Here is a 16,689-nt window from a genome sequence, read left to right as displayed (position 1 = left end):
GAGGCTGAGCTAGCAAAGGGTTACGAATCCCCGTCCTGCACGGTGAGCCTGTGCTTCCCTGCGTGGGGAGGGTGATCTGGCCATGGTGGGGAGAAGGGAGGGGGGAAGACCTGCACCCCACGGCCCGTGGGGCTGAGGTGTTGCCCGTGGGCTCCCCCGGGCTGTGCCCAAGCAGATGGCGCTCCAGCTTCGCGCGTCCCCCGACGCCCAGGGCTGTTGAGGCAGGCGGTTTCCTGGAACCGGATCCTCGGCCTCGACAGAGCCGCCTCTGCCCTCGCTGCCTGTAGCCATGGACCTGCGAGCGGAGCTCCTCAAGTCCATCTGGTACGCCTTCACCGCCCTGGACGTGGAGAAGAGCGGCAAGGTCTCCAAATCCCAGCTCAAAGTGAGTCCCCGGCGGGGGGAGGATCAGATGGCCCCGGCGTGGGGCTGGGGTGGGTGGGCTGCGAGGGGCAGAGCGGGCCCAGGGATGCTTGGCATCCCCCCTGCCTTTCCACCGAGGAATTGTTAAATATTAAGATTGGTAAGACTTTGCTGTCGCCTTCGTGCTGGTTGTGGGGAAGTTCTCCCTCTCTGCCTTGTTTCCTTCTAAAAAGAAGCAGGGGGAGAGTTAATGCTCGGATGTATTTTCTAGGTGAACATGAGGAGAAATCTAATTTCCAGTTGTTTTCAGTTTCTTATGCTTTTTATGCCCAACGAACAGCCCAAACTCAGTTTAGATTTTCTTGCTTGCCAGAGCACCTGCATTTCTGCTTCCTGTTCAGCCAGCGGGTCGGTAGGTAGAGACAGACCATTTTTTAAACTAAAACTCCTCAGCGGTCTGGCCAGAAATAACACAGCACTTCAAAAAAAAAAAAAAAAAAATCTCTGCTTTCCCCTCTCCCCTACTCCCTTAGCAGCTTTGCAGAAAGCTCCTGAGTTCAGCCTTTCGTCATGGCTTTAAAAACCTTTTTGTCTGCCTCCGGGACAGGGTCGGGTTGAATCTGCCAGGTTGCACATTGGCTTCGACAATAATTGTTGATTTTTTAATTTTTTTTTTTCCCCCCCTTTGCAAATGGTGGGACTCCTTTTTGTGGCCATGTAAGTGTCCCATTGTGTTTTTTTAGGCTGGCGCCAGGGTTGGAAATGCTGGTTGGAGCAGGGGGCTGTGATGCAGAGGAAAGACCTGTGCTAGAAACATGCAAAACACCAAGAGGTGTTGCGTCAGGGCTTGGCAGCTGCGAGATGAGTTGTGAAACGCTGCAAAGAAACCTCTTTTCCTCTATTCCTCTACTTTATAGGGCTTCCCCCGGGACAGACTGCAGGGAAGGTGCTGGGCTTGGCAATGGGGGCATGTTTTGTCCAAAAAATTAAGAGTTTTGTGTGTAGGGGTCCAGAGAAGAAGCAGCAGGAGCCAGGTTTCTCCTGCTCAGCTGCTGCCTTTGCAGCCGAGAGCCTTCAGCTGCTCCTCAGAAACTATGTGTGCCCTGTGAGGCACGCTCACCTACTTAAAACTGTAGAAATTTCTAATGGAATTAAGGAAAATCCCAAAGTAGGCCAGAGCCTAATTCCCCTCGCTAATCCCCGGGAAGGTGCTGTTCTCCCTTCACAGCATCCTCTGCACCCAGGGTCTGGGTCCTGAGCCCAGCCCAGGCGCGCTGCCAGCCCAAAAGTGCTGGTGTGAACACGTGCAACACTTCTCTTGTGAGAGCTTTACTGCCAGTGACGATGCTGAGGCCGCAGAGACCCTAATTTTAACGGCAATTTCCTAGAGAGTTTGTGCAGGGCGGGGGGGGGAGCTGCAAACCCTCATGCAGGGGCTATGAGGACGCTGGCGACGGTGTCTCCGCGGTGGCTTTGCCCAAGGTGACATTTCAGAGGGGAAGGGAGATTCACCCCTCGCTGTTTTTCCACCCGTCTTCAGCGACAGGACAGGACGGCGGCGGGTCGGGCTGCGCAGTTGAAGCTCAACTCTGGATAATTTTCCACCCGCCTCGAGGCTGAGGAGAGCTCGTTTCCATCCCCCATTGGTGCCGAACGCTGGCTCAGGTTTGCCCCAGCCCACACAAGCCAGCAGCGGCGTTTCTGTTCGTTCAGGGCAGAAGAAATCCAGGGTCTCGCAGGTCTGAGCAATAACGTGTTAAAGCCGCAGTGGCCGTGGCCTCTCCAAAACTCCTCCCGGGTTCTGCGAGCCAGGCTGTGCTCTGCTCCCTCACCCAGGCGTGTTGCTGCAAGAAGGGTCTTGAACAAGGGTGGGAGAAACGCCGCCGTTCACAGCATTTGCACCTACAAATGCAAAAATGAGCACCTACAAAACTTGCCCCAGGAGCTGGGGTGGGATTTTGCTGGTAGAAGAGCAGCGTGCCGGCAGGAGCTGGGTGCTTAACTCCTCCAATTTCTCTCCAGCCAGTTGCATAAGTAGATTTAGCAGCGTTTCAAAGCGTGATGGCGAAGCTGTGGGAAGCCGTTGGGTTCGGCAGTTGAGTTCTTTGCATGGACACTCCTATGCAAGCAAGCGTGGTGCATATGTATATGTGAGTGTAGGTGTGTATCTGCACAGGAAGGAAAGACAGTCTTGGGTTGAGTGCTACACATCAAGAGATGTCGGGTAGTTTTGTTCCCAGCCTGGGCACGCACTAGCCCTGCTCTTGAATGAGCTTTTCCCCTCTCTGTGCTGTCGCATCCTCCCTGGGGGAGCTGCTCCTCATCTCCGCGGATGCTGGATGGGATGTGGGATGTGGCTCCCGCAGGCAGAGCAGAGCTGAGCCCTTTGGGGTGGCCGTGGCCAGCTGGGGCAGTGGCTGGGAGCCACCGAGCACCGTCCTGGTGCTTTTCAGCATCTGCTTCGCTGCTGTCCCCGTTGGGAGGGAGAGGGCGGTTTGTAGCACAGAGCTGGGGCTCCTGGGGCTCCTCACTACAGCAAAATCCCTGGGGAGCGGGGAGGAAGAGGTGGGGGGGACAGGCGAGTGGTTTGAATGTGTGTTGGGGGGCACAGGGATCCCCCGCCCGCTGCGTGGGGTTGCAGACTTGGGGTGCACATGGCAGGGAGGTGGCTCTTGCTTGTTTTTGGAGAAAGAGCCCTTAACCCGTGTGGGTCTCTGGGTATAAGCCGTGCCTGGCTGGGCTGGGTCAGCACAGCACAGCTGCTTTATGGAGCACCCCCAGGGGCAGGGGGAGGCACCTGGCTTGAACTGAAAGTGCCTGTGCTTGTTGCGTGCACAAAAAGCACAGGCCAGCGGGTCCCAGTTTGACCAGTAAGAGGTCTGAGAGCAGCTAATATATTCAAGCAGGGGGAAAAAGACCTTCCCCAAGGTCAGGAGCTGATGGTCCTGGGGCTGGGCTTGAGCCGAGAGGTCCTGGCTGATGGGGCAGTGTCCCCCCTCGTGTCCTCCTCGCTGCAGAAAATGGGCAGCTCAAGGGACCCTCAGTGCTGGCAAAGGCTCCGGGTGCTGGGGGTCCCCTGGGACAGGACTGCCTGCACCCCCAGCTCTGGGGAAGCTTTGATTTCCTCAGCAGGGCCAGTCTGCTTGAAAATGGGGAAACTGAGGCCACAGCCATGTTCTCTGCAGGATGCAGGAGCCCCGATTTCCCTCCCATTCCCACCCACTGGGCCATTTGTGTTTCAGGGGGAGCCAGGCTTCAGCCCAAAAGGTCACCCCCAGCCCTGGCATCACCCCCGCCTTCTCCCACAGGGCAGGAGAAGAGGGGCTGCCATTCTCCAGCCGCGTTAAATATTCCACCCCCCGCTCTGGCTGGCGTTGCAACAGCTGCAGGAGGTGGGAGTAGGGGGTGAGGGGGGACAGGAGACCCGGGGAGAGGGTGGAGAACAGCATCAGGGCTGGTGCCCAAAGGGATCTGGGGTGCTCAGGGGGTGTTGGGCAGACCTTTGTCCCGCCGCCAGCCATCCCCTGCACGCTGCTGGAGAAAGGTTGTGTCACCAAACCACTCTCAGAGCATCCCTTCCCTTCTCCCCCCTGTTATTTTCCCTTCTTATCTCTCTTTTCACAGCCCGGGTGGTGGTTTCCCACCTCTCCTCTCTCCAAGGGGTTGGGGCAGCCCCGGCCCCACGCACCCCATGTCAGCCTGGCAGGGGATTTCCTCCCCTCCCTGTCCCGCTTTCATTTTGTAGGTGACCGCTCCGGCGAGTTCACAGTGTGCTGGGGCAAATGGAGGGGTTCAGGGTGCCAGCCATGGCCGGGGGCACATGCGAGGCCCCCCAGGGTTTTTTGGGGTGCTGTGAGAGGAGGTGCGAGGCATGGGGGCGAGACCCCATATTGAAAACGGAGAATGGGATGCGATTCCCAAACTTTCAATCCATCCTGACAGATCTGTTAGTCATCCCAGAGGATGCCCAGGGTGTTTCCAGCCCCCCCCACCCCTGTGCGGACCCCCAGGCTGCACTGAACCCCAAAAGGTGCAGCCATAGCAGCAGCGCTCAGGGCTACAGCCCGCTCTGTGTGTGAGTTTGAGTGCAGGGTGGAGTCCTGCTGATAGCATCGGTCTGGAGGGTGAAAAAGAGAAAGAAAATCTGGTTGAACAAGAACCGACTCCAGCTGCAGCAGCCGGCATGGCCTCCGGCGGCTCCTCTCTGGCTGGGAGGAAATTTCCAGCCCTGCTCAGAGAGGAGCGGGGATGCTGCACAGCATCTCCTCCAGCCCTTCTCTTGAAACCTTGGCAAGCTGCATCTGCAAACCCTGGTGCGATGGGACAGCATCAGTTTGGGACGCTCATTTAACCATCTCCTGCTTGCTGGGATGTAAAGACAAGGAGACAACCGCCTGGCTGGCATCAGGAGCTGGAGATGCTGGTTGTGCTCATGGGCAGCCTTGCTCCGGGCGCTGGCCGCTGGCCCGGCAGCGGTGTGGGCTTTCCAGCACGTGGGAAATTTGGGAGCTTCAAAACATGCTTTGTTTTGGGGCATTTGAACAAAAATGGGCTGCTTGGTGACGCTCGCAGACGTCTGGAGATGGTATGTCTCCAGATCTCCATTGTCTGCTTCCGTTCCAGACAAAAACTTTTCTTAGTTTCTTACAGATCTTTTCTTATTTTCATCTTTGCGTCTTTCTATGCCCCACTGGCAAAAAGCAACTGCTGCCAGGCTGGGCGCCATCGTTAGTTATGTTTTCAAGAAATTGTTAGGGGCAGCTGCCAAACAGCATGGCTTGGGGTGGCTTATCATCTTTTCTAGATCAAAGCATGTCCTGTTTGCTCTGTAATGTTTGAAACGGCCCCTTTTTATAAAAAAAAGTTCCCTATGCGCCAAGAAAAAAAAGAAACAAATGTGGAAAAATCCTAAATTTTTGCCTGTTTCTAAATGATTCTCTAAATTTAAGGAATAACCCAAACTGTGCCTTGATGCTGTGGCTGCAGGGAGGTGATGCTGGGCAGGGCACGGTCCCCGGGTGGGTGGGTGGCCCTGTGGGGGTGTGCTGGGGCAGGATTGGAGGTTGTTCACCTTCTCCCCGTCTCTCGTGCTCGGGCAGGTGCTGTCTCACAACCTGTACACGGTGCTGTGCATCCCCCACGATCCCGTGGCGCTGGAAGAACATTTCCGCGATGACGACGACGGGCCGGTGTCCAGCCAGGGTTACATGCCGTACCTCAACAAGTACATCCTGGATAAGGTGAGCCCCTTGGCCATCACCCCCCACCTCCTGCGTGGAAAAAGGATACAGAGAGTTGGGGAGCACTCAGGTGAATGCCAAAACGAGTGAGAAATGTTTAATAATGTCTCCTTGGCAAGGATGAAGCTGGCCCTTTCCGTTAAGGCTCTGGATGGAGGTGCATCTCTGCCCACATTTCGTAAAGGGCTCAGAGAGAGAAATCAGCCCCTTTTCCTCTCCCCCACTGTTCAAATTGGAGGTGTGACCTCATTTGGGCAAAGAGGAGAGGGAGGAGGATGAGGTGGCGGGGCAGGAGCAGAGGTTGGGGTGGGCAGGGGCTTTCTCCCTTTTTTCCATGTGGCTCAAAGGCATCTTTGTTTGGCTCAGTGAGACTCTGTGGCTGGGTGCTCGTTTCTGAGAGGAAAAATGACTGACAGCTTTCTTCCACTGTGTGCTCGAAAAAAAAGGGGGGGCCCGGAGCTGTAACCCTTCCCTCCCTTGCCACTTCCCCAGGGCCGAGCCATCCTCTCCCCGGCGTGCGGTGCTCCATAGCCGTCTCTGTGCCGGTCTTTGCCTTGCCCTGAGGTGGTCAGACACTGCCCAGCCTGGCCCAGGGGATCTGGTCTGCAGCGATCGAGGGCAGAGCCTTCCCCAGCTCCCTCTGCCTGGGGCAGGCAGCTGCCCAGGCTCAGCCCAGCCCAATCTCCTTGTCACAGAGCGGCCAAAATCCTTCCACTTTCCCATGTGGTTCTTTGGGACATGTCTTTTAAACCCCCTTCTTCTGTTTTCGCCATGGCTAATAAAATCCAAGACAGCCTGAGAAGGGAAGTGGGTTTTCCTAGTAAGAGAGGCTTTCGGCTTTCTGCCACCCAAAGGTTTTTCTTGAGCTCTGCCGCTGCAGGCTGCCGTTTGCCCTCATGCTGGCGTCATGTGGCTCACGGAGCTGGGATGGAGCAGACAGATGTGGTCCAGCTCCTTTGGTCCCCATCACAGTTCACCGATGCCACAGCAAAACTGCTGTGAGAAGCGGCTCACAATGCTGGGCAAGCGGTCACAGAAGCTCATGGACAGGCAGCGGAGCTGAGGTTGATGGAGGTATCGTTCCTGCCTCCGCTGCTGCCTGCCCGTGGGCCACCGCTTCCCTTTGCTGAGCCCCAGTTCCTCTTTATGGTCAAATGGGATACAAGAATAACCCAAAGCCACTGGGGAGGTGGGCTTGGAGAGCACCACACAATGCTGCACGGGCTTCACCACTGGGTTCCTGCTGGGGCTCCAAAGCCCGGCAGGACGTGGCTGAGCCACCATGGCCTTGCCGCAGTGCCCTGGTGCTGCAGCGGTCCCGTAGCATCTTCTCCACAGGCCAGGACACTTTGGTGACCTGTGTAAGGGACCTGTGCTGGGGACACATGCTCTGGCATCAGGGGGCAGTGCCCACTTACACTCTAGTTGTTGTGGGTCACACGTATCAATCACCCCCTGCTTCCCATCGGCAGGGACAGATTTCAGGGGTGAGGGTTTCTTCCCTCCAGCACTTCCCCCCCAGAGCCCCCATCTGTACCCCTGCAGCACCATGCTCACCCCCCCGACTCCTGCCCACAGGTGGAGGAAGGTGCTTTTGTCAAAGAAAACTTTGATGAGCTCTGCTGGACCCTGACAGCGAAGAAGAATTACAAGCCTGACCGGAACGGGAACAGTGTTGTATCCCACCAAGATGCCTTCAAGCTCTGGTGTCTCTTCAACTTTCTCTCCGAAGACAAATACCCTCTCGTCATGGTGCCAGACGAGGTAGGACCTGCCTCTCCCCCGGCGCCCATCCCCGTCCTCCCAGGGCTCTGCGCGCTGGCAGAGCTCCCCTTGGGGGTGACACATCCCGTTATCGCTTCCTCGCATGTTCCACCACATCCGGCAAGATGGGGCACTCCAGGGTGTGAGAGATCAGGGGTGGGAGGAGGAGGGGGCTGTCTGCCCTGGGCACCCCCCGCTATGCCCAGGGAGAGGGGGGTGACCTGGGAGCTGCTGGGATGACACCTCCGAAATGCTGAAGCCTCTCAAGTAGAGATGTCTTGGAGGATGAGGTGGGGGCTCACAGTGGTCTTCTGTGGTCGAAGCCTACACGAACGAGCTCTTTTGCCTGGTGTGAAATGAATGTGCCAGTTCTCAGAGCCCCAGCCAAGGAGCATCCGCAGCTCAGCTCCTCCTGGGGCTGGTCCCTGGCCTAAAGCCCTTCCATCTCACCCAAGGATTGACTTGAGCACAGTGGTGGAGGTCTCCTCCTGATTTTCACGGGGGAGAAAGAGAAGACGACAAGAAACCCTTGAAGTCTGGTGCAATGGGAGGTTGTTCCCCATGAAATTGCTGCCACGCTGGACGGGGCCATGTCCCTCGGGCTGCTCTCAGCCTGTGCCACCACGAAGGCGATGGCAGAGCAGACCCAGTTGTCCCTCACCGTGCCCACTCCCACCAGATGCTCACCCCCTACCCAGGATCCAGAGAATTAAGAGTGAGGTTGTCCTGGCTGCCCTGCAAAGCTGCTGGCAGTAATCTCCAAATTCCACCCAGCATTTGGAGGGGGAGGTTCTCCCTTTTCTGAGGGTCAGCTCAAACCCCCATGGTTTGGGAGCAGATCTGGGGAGGAGGAACAAGCTCAGAAGCCAAGGGCGGCCTCACCAGGAGGAGCTCAGCTGGGCAAGCAGCTGCCTTCTGCTTCTACACCATCGACCTCCTTAGATCAGCAGAAAAGAAAAAAAAAAAAAAAAAAGTCAAAAAAAGATGAGAAACGCAGTGCTGCGCAGACGTAGGAGGGTGACCGCACTTCCTGCTCCCCAAGAGAGGTGTTTCCTGTTCCCCAGACCATGACAAACTGAATCATCTTTCTGCTCACGGGGCTGAGCTTGGGAAAAAAAACAAAAAACAAAAAAAACCCACCCAAACCTCCATTAATTTCTTTCCCTTCTCCTAGTTACACGATGTAAAAAAAATTAAGCTGGGTGCGGGCACTCTGCCATGTTTCCCCTTTCCCCGTGGCTCTCAGCAGTCACCCACCCTCCTCGGTCCCTAGATCGTGGGTAGAGAGCTGGCAGCAAAACTTGAGCTGAAATAAGTCTTCCCAACATCATGTCAACCATCTTAGCTCTTTTTTTAAAGCTATTTATTTACATTTTCAAAACGACGTTCATCTCCTCCATAGGGACCTCTTCCCCTGCTCCCCCCTCAGGGTTTTTACAACGTCACCTGGAGGCTGGAGGGTGCTGAGGTCAGGGCCGTGGTCTGAGCCACCTGCCTTGCTGGCTGGGTGTGGGGACAGCAGCGTTGGTCTGGGCTCCTTCAGGCACTTGATTTGTGCAGAGTTTTCTCATGCTGCAGACAAACAAGGCCAAAACATCTCAGCCTTGTGGTTAAAAGCCCAGCAAGAGATTAAAACCTCCCAGCAGCAGTCAGGCTCTAACCCAGCGTCGAGCTCCCAAGCCTGCCTGATGTCTGGAACACCTTGGCCATGACCATCAACCATCAGAAGAGGTGATACCTCTGGGATAAGGGTCCTGCCTCTCCAGGCTGGAAAGAAATGTGGTCTTGGGCTCTCCAAAATCGGTTGGCAGGGTGAGGTGAGCTCTCACTTCTTCCCGTCGCTGAGTTCCCCGTCCCCACAGGTGGAGTATCTGCTGAAGAAGATCTGCACAGCCATGAACGTGGAGCTGAACTCCTGCGAGCTGGATGACTACCTGTCCCAGGAGCAGCAGGGGCAGGGGGGGCTGACGGTCTGGCAGTTCCTGGACATGGTGAACTCGGGGCGGTTCTTGCGAGGCATCGAGCAGGAGGCCGTCAGCATGGCCGTGGAGGAGGTGTACCAGGAGGTCATCGAGGATGTGCTCAAACAGGCAAGGAGCCCCCAATGTCCTGTGGTACAAACCCCGTCCTGGCCCCCCACACCCTGTTTTTGATCCCCGTGTCTCTCGGGCACAGGGCTACCTCTGGAAGAAGGGCCAGCTGAGGAGGAACTGGTCGGAGCGGTGGTTCACGCTGAAGCCCAGTGTCCTGTCCTACTACATGAGTGAGGAACGGAAGGAGAAGAAGGGGAGCATCACACTGGACAAGCACTGCTGCGTGGAGGTACGGCCCGGGCCAGGCTCAGCGTGGGGACAGGAGACCCAGGAGATCCCCTTCAGACCCCAGGAAGAAGAACCCAAAAATACACAATTTCACATCCATGAGCATAGGAGAGCCTGTCCTACGGCTGAAGGAAGCGAGGCCAAGGTGGGGTACGGGGGGTAACGCCATCCTGTGTCCTCTCCCTGCAGGTGCTGCCTGACCGGGATGGGAAGAGGTGCATGTTCTGCGTGAAGACCTCGTCCCGCACCTATGAGATGAGCGCCTCCGACACCCGGCAGCGCCAGGAGTGGACACTAGGTCTGTGCCCACCCTGTGCCCCCTCCCCACCTTCCCCATGCCCCCCCGCCATGTCACAAAATCACAGAATCATCTAGGTTGGAAAAGACCTTGAAGATCATGTAGTCCAACCCTTAACCTAACATTGACAGTTGTCAACGCTATGTCCCCACTGACTGTCCCCTTCCCTCCCCAGCCATCCAGACAGCCATCCGGCTGCAGGCCGAGGGCAAGAACTCCCTGCACAAAGACCTGAAGCAGAAGCGACGGGAGCAGCGGGAGCAACGGGAGCAGCGCAAGGCGGCCAAAGAGGAGGAGACGCAGCGGCTCAAGCAGCTCCAGGAGGAGAAGGAGAGGAAGCTGCAGGAGCTGGAGCTGCTCAAGGAGGCCCAGCGGCAGGCAGAGATACTCCTGCAAGAAGAGGAGCAGCGGCGGAGGCAGCAGCACGAGGAGATGCAGAGGACCCTGGAGATCCAGCTGCAGGAGGCTGAGCAGGTGGGTGCATCCTCCTGGCGTGCCCTGCCACAGGGCTGTGTCACTCGTGGGGTGGGTGCTTCCTTCCCCTTCCCTTGCCCGTGGCAGCCCAGGGGATTTGGAGGAGTTTTCAGGAGCACGTCCCGCTCTTGCAACAATGCTGCTGCCACCCAGCACCTTGGGGGTCCCGGGGGCTGTATGTGACCTGGGGATGAGGGACAGAAGGGTCAGCAAGGCTGTGCTTGAGATACCCAAGGAGCAGGAGTTGAGGACAACCTGCCCCGGGGTGGAGAGGCAAGCGCCCCGATGGCCAGGGAGCCCATTTCTGACCTTGCAGCCAGCGCCGGCTCCAAACGACGTGGTGTGTCTCCTGAGCAGGGAAACAGTCTTGCTTCAGCGCGGGCTCTCGCTGGCCTGGCAGACGTCTGGCCCCAGGAATGTGGGGACAAGAGGGTCTGGCAGCTGCCCGCGCTGAGGGCTCCTCTCCCTCCCGCAGGCTCGCGCCTCCATGCAGGCAGAGATGGTGCTGAAGGAGGCAGAGGCAGAGCGTCAGCGCAAGCGCATCCTGGAGCTGGAGGACATGCAGGAGCGTCTGCAGGAGGCCCTGCAGCAGGAGGTGAAAGCGCGACAGGACGAGGAGTCCGTGAGATACGCACAGGCCAGGTAAGGGCCAGGGCATCCCTGCTCCTCCTCGACATGTCCCGCTCCCAGGGCGGTGGCTGGGCATGGGGACACGCTCCCTGGGGCAATGCGATGCTCCCCGGGGGTACTGGGGTGTGCTGGTGGTTTCCCAGTATGCCAGCAGGGATGGGGGAAGCTGGTGGATGAAGCGGCAGAGGGATGTCCTCACCTCTGGCTCTTCGTTGACAGGCTACTGGCTGAGGAAGAGGAGAAGCTGAAGCAGCTGATGAAGCTGAAGGAGGAGCAAGAGGAATATATCATCAAAACTCAGCTGGAGAAGCAAGTCCTCAAGCAGGAGATGGAGAACAAAAACAAGTGTCTGGAAGACGCACAGAAGCAGCTGGAAGAAGTGAGAGTGAACAGGCAGCGGGTGGACCAAGACGTCATGGTGAGCATCCCACCAGTGCCACATCCCTTCACCCTGTGAGCCCCAGGGGACTTCCCAGCCCTCCCTGAGTCACCGCCACACTGGGGAGGACCCAGCAGCTTTGGGGACCAAGCTGGCATTGCCTCGGGGGTTTTCTGAGCTGTGCCAGGCACAGGCACAGGTGATACAGTGTCCTGCCCTGGGGGGTGTCCAGAGTAATGTCGATAGTAGGAGTTTGTGGAGGGGGGAGGATCAGAGGAAGAGCAAAAGACCTAGAGGAGGGTGAGCTTGTACCAGCACTGGCGTGGCCAGCGGGGACAGGGAAGGGATCTGAGCCCTGTGCTGGGCACTGGTGAGGCCGCCCCTCGATGAGGGGGTTCAGTTTTGGGCCCCTCACCCCAAAAAGGCCATTGAATGACTCGAGCGTGGCCAGAGAAGGGCAACGGAGCTGGGGCAGGGTCTGGAGCACAGGTCTGCTGGGGAGCGGCTGGGGGAACTGGGGGGGTTCAGTCTGGAGAAGAGGAGGCTGAGGGGAGACCTCCTGGCCCTCTGCAACTCCCTGCCAGGAGGGGGCAGAGAGGGGGGATGAGTCTCTGGAGCCAAGGAACCAGCGCCAGGCCCCGAGGGAATGGCCTCAAGCTGCCCAGGGCAGGGTCAGGCTGGCTCTTAGGAAGGATTTCTGTGCAGAAGGGGCTGTTGGGCGTTGGAATGGGCTGCCCAGGGCAGGGGGGAGTCCCCGGGATCCCTGGAGGGGTTGAAGAGTCGGGCTGAGCCAGCGCTGAGGGATCTGGGGGAGTTGGGAAGGGTCAGGGTGAGGGTCATGGTTGGGCTGGAGGAGCTGCAAGGGCTTTTCCAACCAAGATGATTCTGGGATTCTGTGTGATTCTGAGCTGGGTCTCCATCCCAGAGGGAGCCTCCAATTCAGGCTTAAGCAGGGAAGGGAAGCTCCTGCTCGTAGTCCCGGGTCGGGGGCTGTCAGGCAGCCAGCTCACCCCTCTCATCCCCTCCCAGGCAGCCCAGCGGAAACTGCGACAGGCCAGCACCAACGTCAAGCACTGGAACGTCCAGATGAACCGCCTGATGCACCCCATCGAGCCGGGAGGTAGGAGACCAGTCATCACACCCTCCCTGCCCCTCCTGAGCACGGCCACGCTGGGGCAGGAGCCCAGTATCCCACCCATCCTCCCCTCTTTGAGGACATCCAGAGGCTGGAAGGACCCCCATCTTTCAGAGAAAAGACCTCCAGCAAGGAGAGACCCCTACAACCTTTTCCTTAGCTGAAAGGTCAATTTGAACCCCATGTAAACAACTTTCTTTTTCTGTCCGTCCCCAGACAAGCGTACAAATGTGAGCGGAGGAGGTTTTGCTGGCTACCAACCCCTTCTCTCCAGGAGAGATTCCTCCCTCAGACTCAAGCAGAGAGTGGAGGACAAAGGCAACGACCCTATGAGGGACAACAGCAAGGACAACATGAGCAATGGTGGGAACAGCGGTGTGCCGCCGTCTCCGGATGCAGACACCATGGCCACAGAGCCCACCAACTAGCCCAGCAGGATGGCAGAGCCCAGCGGGGAACTGCAGGGCCCAGCACGTCCCTCCAAGAGGACAGTCAATACAGGAGTCAAGCAGGGACCAGCACAGAGCCTATAGGTGACCACATATAAGGCAGAGATGATCCCATTTTCTTCAGGGAAGGGCTGCAGCCACGACGTGCCAGGAGCCTCAGACAGCCCAACGTTGGGGAGAAGGCAGTGGGGTCGTCTCCTCTGGGCTGCCCAGGTGGGGGACCTGAACTCAACTCCCCAGACTCTGGTTTTCTACGCTGCCTGAAAAAAAAACAAAAAACAACCAAAACCACCAGTGGGTCTGGACTGCCTGTCCCAGGGCTGCAGTTTTCCCCTTGGTTTCTACCAGCAACCCTTCTGCTGCGCCCCTGGCTGCGTGGCTCTGCAACAGCGGCTGCCAGGGAAGCCTGGGCAGACTGAGCGGTGCCTTCTCGCCGCCCCCACAGAAAGGCTGGGGTGTCCTTAACTAACACGTGCATTCCCTGGAGGTGGTTGGTAGTCACTGGAGTCACGTAGATGTTAGCAGAAACCAACAAGCAATAAAGCTTTTGGAGCCGCTGCCCTGCAGGCCTCCCCCAGACGTCTGTGGCCCTGCAGGCACCAGACCTCCCTCCTCAGCAGTGCAGGGTTTTAATTCCCACTGTGGACAAGAGCCCATTAAAAGAAATCAGGATCCACCAGTGGATTGTGGTATGGTCTGGAGGGCCAAGAGGGACACGGATGCTGGGGAACTGGCCAGAGATTATGAACTTCCCTCTGAGTGGCAGGGCTGCCACAGAGGTCACGTCTGGGAGGGCCAACACCTCTATATGGTTAATTAAATGCTCGTATAGGAAGGTAACAGTGCTCTGGGCTTCATTTAGGTTTTTGCCCTTAGACTGCAGGACTCCCTGTTTCAGGAATCCTGGCTCAGGATCTGGCCCAAGGCCCGCAGAAGGCAAGAGCAAAAAGTCCCAGGGGCCACCCGAACCGGGAGCCGGTGGATGTGGCAGCTCTCTGCAGTAACACCGGCCTGGCCTGTCTCCTCCAGCTAATTTGCTCCCTGAAAAACTGAGAACAAAAGCCAAGCCTGCTGGCAAACTTCCCTGCAGAACCCCCCCCAACCCACACCAACATCAGGATTAGTTTGTCCAAGCACACCTCTGTTCAAATCCTGTCCCCTTGACCTGTGACTCTGGGGGCTTTATTGTAGGGGGCACAGAGCCCCCGATCACGTAAGGGTCCCCTCTGGAAACAGGCACTGGTAGCAAGACTTGTCAAACCCCTGTTCACAGTTGCTCACGCTGATTAACTGCAGTTCGTTAGGGAGATTACAATCTATTTCCTACTCATGCGGCTTTCAACGTTTGCTCACACAGCTCTTCCCCCCCTCCCAATTTTTACAGTGTTTCTTTTTTATGATTATTTTTCATTGTGCCTGACTGCAAGAGAGGCTGTTTCCACAGCTGCCAGTGGAGCAGTGTGGCTGCTCCGGGGACAAAGTGGCTCTGTGTGCCCGTAAGGGTGACCGGGTGGCCCCGTGCCCCCGTCCCACACAGCCTCGCTGACGCACAGGGAGGGCATGTGTGGCTGTGGCCCTCGCGGTGATGGCCATGGTGGCCCCGGCCCTGCAGGGGCTGCAGGTCAAGTTCATCACCTCTCCTCCTCCTCCCCACCGCACTGGGATGCAGGAGGGTGGTCCTAAGCAGCAGCGTGGCCCCTACAGCCTCGTGCTCTCCCCATGCAGATGCGGGGGCCCTGCCTGGCCCTGTGCCATCCCAATTGGTCCACATGGATGTGGGATCCCGCTACTCTGAGCAGGTTTTTTGGTCAAGTGAGACCTTCACGACACATTGCACCGGAGGTGGGGGCTCTGTCTTGCATCGAGGCGCAGGGGAGCCGCGATATGAACGGCTGCAGCCTCCCAGGGTGACCCTGGCAAAGCTGCTCCGTGCAGTCCGCAGGCAGAGCAGGAAGAGGGAGGGTGCCAATCACCACTCTCTACTGGGAAGGAAATGGGCTGGGTGGAAATGCACTGATGGGAGACAGCATCCTCCTTTGTCAGCTTCGTTTAGCTCAATCTCATCCCTGATCAGGCGTCAGGACAGGTAGGTGCCACACCACACCCAGGCAGGGAGGAAAAGGGCCGCCTCCACCCGTCTGCGTGCCACAGCCCTGTCACAGGGGCTCATCCCATGCACCGTCCCCAGGAGACGCGGGGCCACATCCCTGCCCGTGATAGTGGCATCACTTGTCACCAACTGCATTGTCCCTCCTTAAAGCAGCTCACCAGGGCGTTGCTTTTGCTCCCGAGAGCTGAATTCCCATGTAGCAGAAAGCTACACATTAATCGCCACAGGCAAGGACAGGCGTGGAGGGAACAGCCGGAACCAGTGTCAGCACCTGCCTTTGATCTGCCGCCAAGTCTGGATGCGCCCGGATCTGTCTCACCCTCCCGGAGCGGCCAACTGAGGGCTGGAGCTTACCTCACTCAGCAGTTGATGTACAACACCCGCGTGCGCCGGCACCTCCAACTAACAGTAAACTCCTGCAGCAGGATCAACAAGGGGAACCTCACGGAGGCACCGGGAAAGAGCAGCTCTCTGCCACTCCCATCCCAGCAGGGTCTGCACGCCCGTGGGGGTCTCCTGTGGGGTAACATCATGTGCGTGAGCGTTTGAAGAGCTGGATACAAATGTCGCTGCACATACGTGATTCTTTCACAGCCCCAAACCTACCGCTCTGCCTGAACAAAGCTGTCCTGGTGCACTGGCCTGGGGTTCCATGTTTTCAGGAAGGACGAGCCAAATCCTAATTGTAGCTACATCTGCATTAACAAGGGGCATCATCTGACCTCTGTATTGCTCCTTGAGTAACTGTAGTGGGAACGGGGCCTGTGCTTTTTAAATATAACATCATTTATCAGATTAGCCACCACTGTGGTTTATCTAGCGTGTGAAGGTATAAAATTAGCTCCATCCTAGACCTCAAATAACAGCATCAACAGCTTGCAACACCCCAGTGGGCAGCTAATCTAGCCCTGGGGGGTGGAAAGCAGTGAGGGGTTCAGATTGGGAAGGGGAGGAGAAACCCAGAGCTCACACAGGCACCACGAGCTGTGTGTCATGATGGTCCAGCAGCACCCAAGGAAACACCCAGCCTGGCAGAGGTGGTGTCAGCAGCTCTTTGGACCTCAGGTCCCAGCTTCTCTGCCTGAGACAAATCCTGATTCCCTCCCCATTCCAGCACAGGGCGAGCTGGAGCATACTGGTTACTGCTGGGCCTCCCGGTGAGGGCTCAGCAGCATGTGCCCAGCCCCAGTGCTGCTCCTGCCACAGCAAGTGCCTCCAGATGAGCCTCCCCTGCCCGAGACACGGAGCTCAGCGCCACCTCCAAGACATGTCCCCACTTACAGCCACAAACTGGCTTCACGCAGGAGGGTTTACTGGGGTGATTCCCGGCGAGGCTGCTGTCCCCTCTGCCCTTACATTTCCAGGCAGGATACAAGATCCCCCCAGCCCGCGCTGCACGGACACGGTTCCATCTCCCTCCACAGCAGTGAGCGCAGGGGGAAGGCTTGGGCCCAGCAGCAGCTCCCTGTCAGCTGTGGCGGGTCCCGGGGCACCCACAGGAACTGGGACAGAGTGGCCGCGACACC

At 57.7% G+C, this 16,689-nt stretch overlaps 1 protein-coding gene across 1 annotated transcript; it reads left to right on the top strand.

Moving 5' to 3' along the window:
• The first annotated feature begins 254 nt into the window (after positions 1–254).
• Positions 255–13,732, top strand: DEF6 (DEF6 guanine nucleotide exchange factor). Its single transcript, XM_074925374.1, has 11 exons — positions 255–385; positions 5,463–5,603; positions 7,182–7,367; positions 9,230–9,457; positions 9,543–9,689; positions 9,878–9,986; positions 10,162–10,460; positions 10,936–11,102; positions 11,310–11,508; positions 12,499–12,589; positions 12,821–13,732. Exons 1-11 carry the CDS (start codon positions 290–292, stop codon positions 13,030–13,032), a joined length of 1,875 nt encoding a protein of 624 aa, XP_074781475.1. The 5' UTR covers positions 255–289; the 3' UTR covers positions 13,033–13,732.
• The last annotated feature ends 2,957 nt before the right edge of the window (positions 13,733–16,689 follow it).

The sequence above is a fragment of the Athene noctua genome, chromosome 23 (assembly GCF_965140245.1).
Source record: "Athene noctua chromosome 23, bAthNoc1.hap1.1, whole genome shotgun sequence".
NCBI classification, from domain to species: domain Eukaryota; kingdom Metazoa; phylum Chordata; class Aves; order Strigiformes; family Strigidae; genus Athene; species Athene noctua.
The sequence above is the reverse complement of the archived record's forward strand: the minus strand, read 5'-3'. Positions and strand labels throughout refer to the sequence as shown.

Coding starts and splice junctions, on each gene's coding strand:
- DEF6 (XM_074925374.1), top strand. CDS start 290: ATGGACCTGCGAGCGGAGCTCCTCAAGTCCATCTGGTACGCCTTCACC. Junction 7,368..9,229: donor TCGTCATGGTGCCAGACGAG/GTAGGACCTGCC, acceptor CCGTCCCCACAG/GTGGAGTATCTGCTGAAGAA. Junction 9,458..9,542: donor TCGAGGATGTGCTCAAACAG/GCAAGGAGCCCC, acceptor TCTCGGGCACAG/GGCTACCTCTGGAAGAAGGG.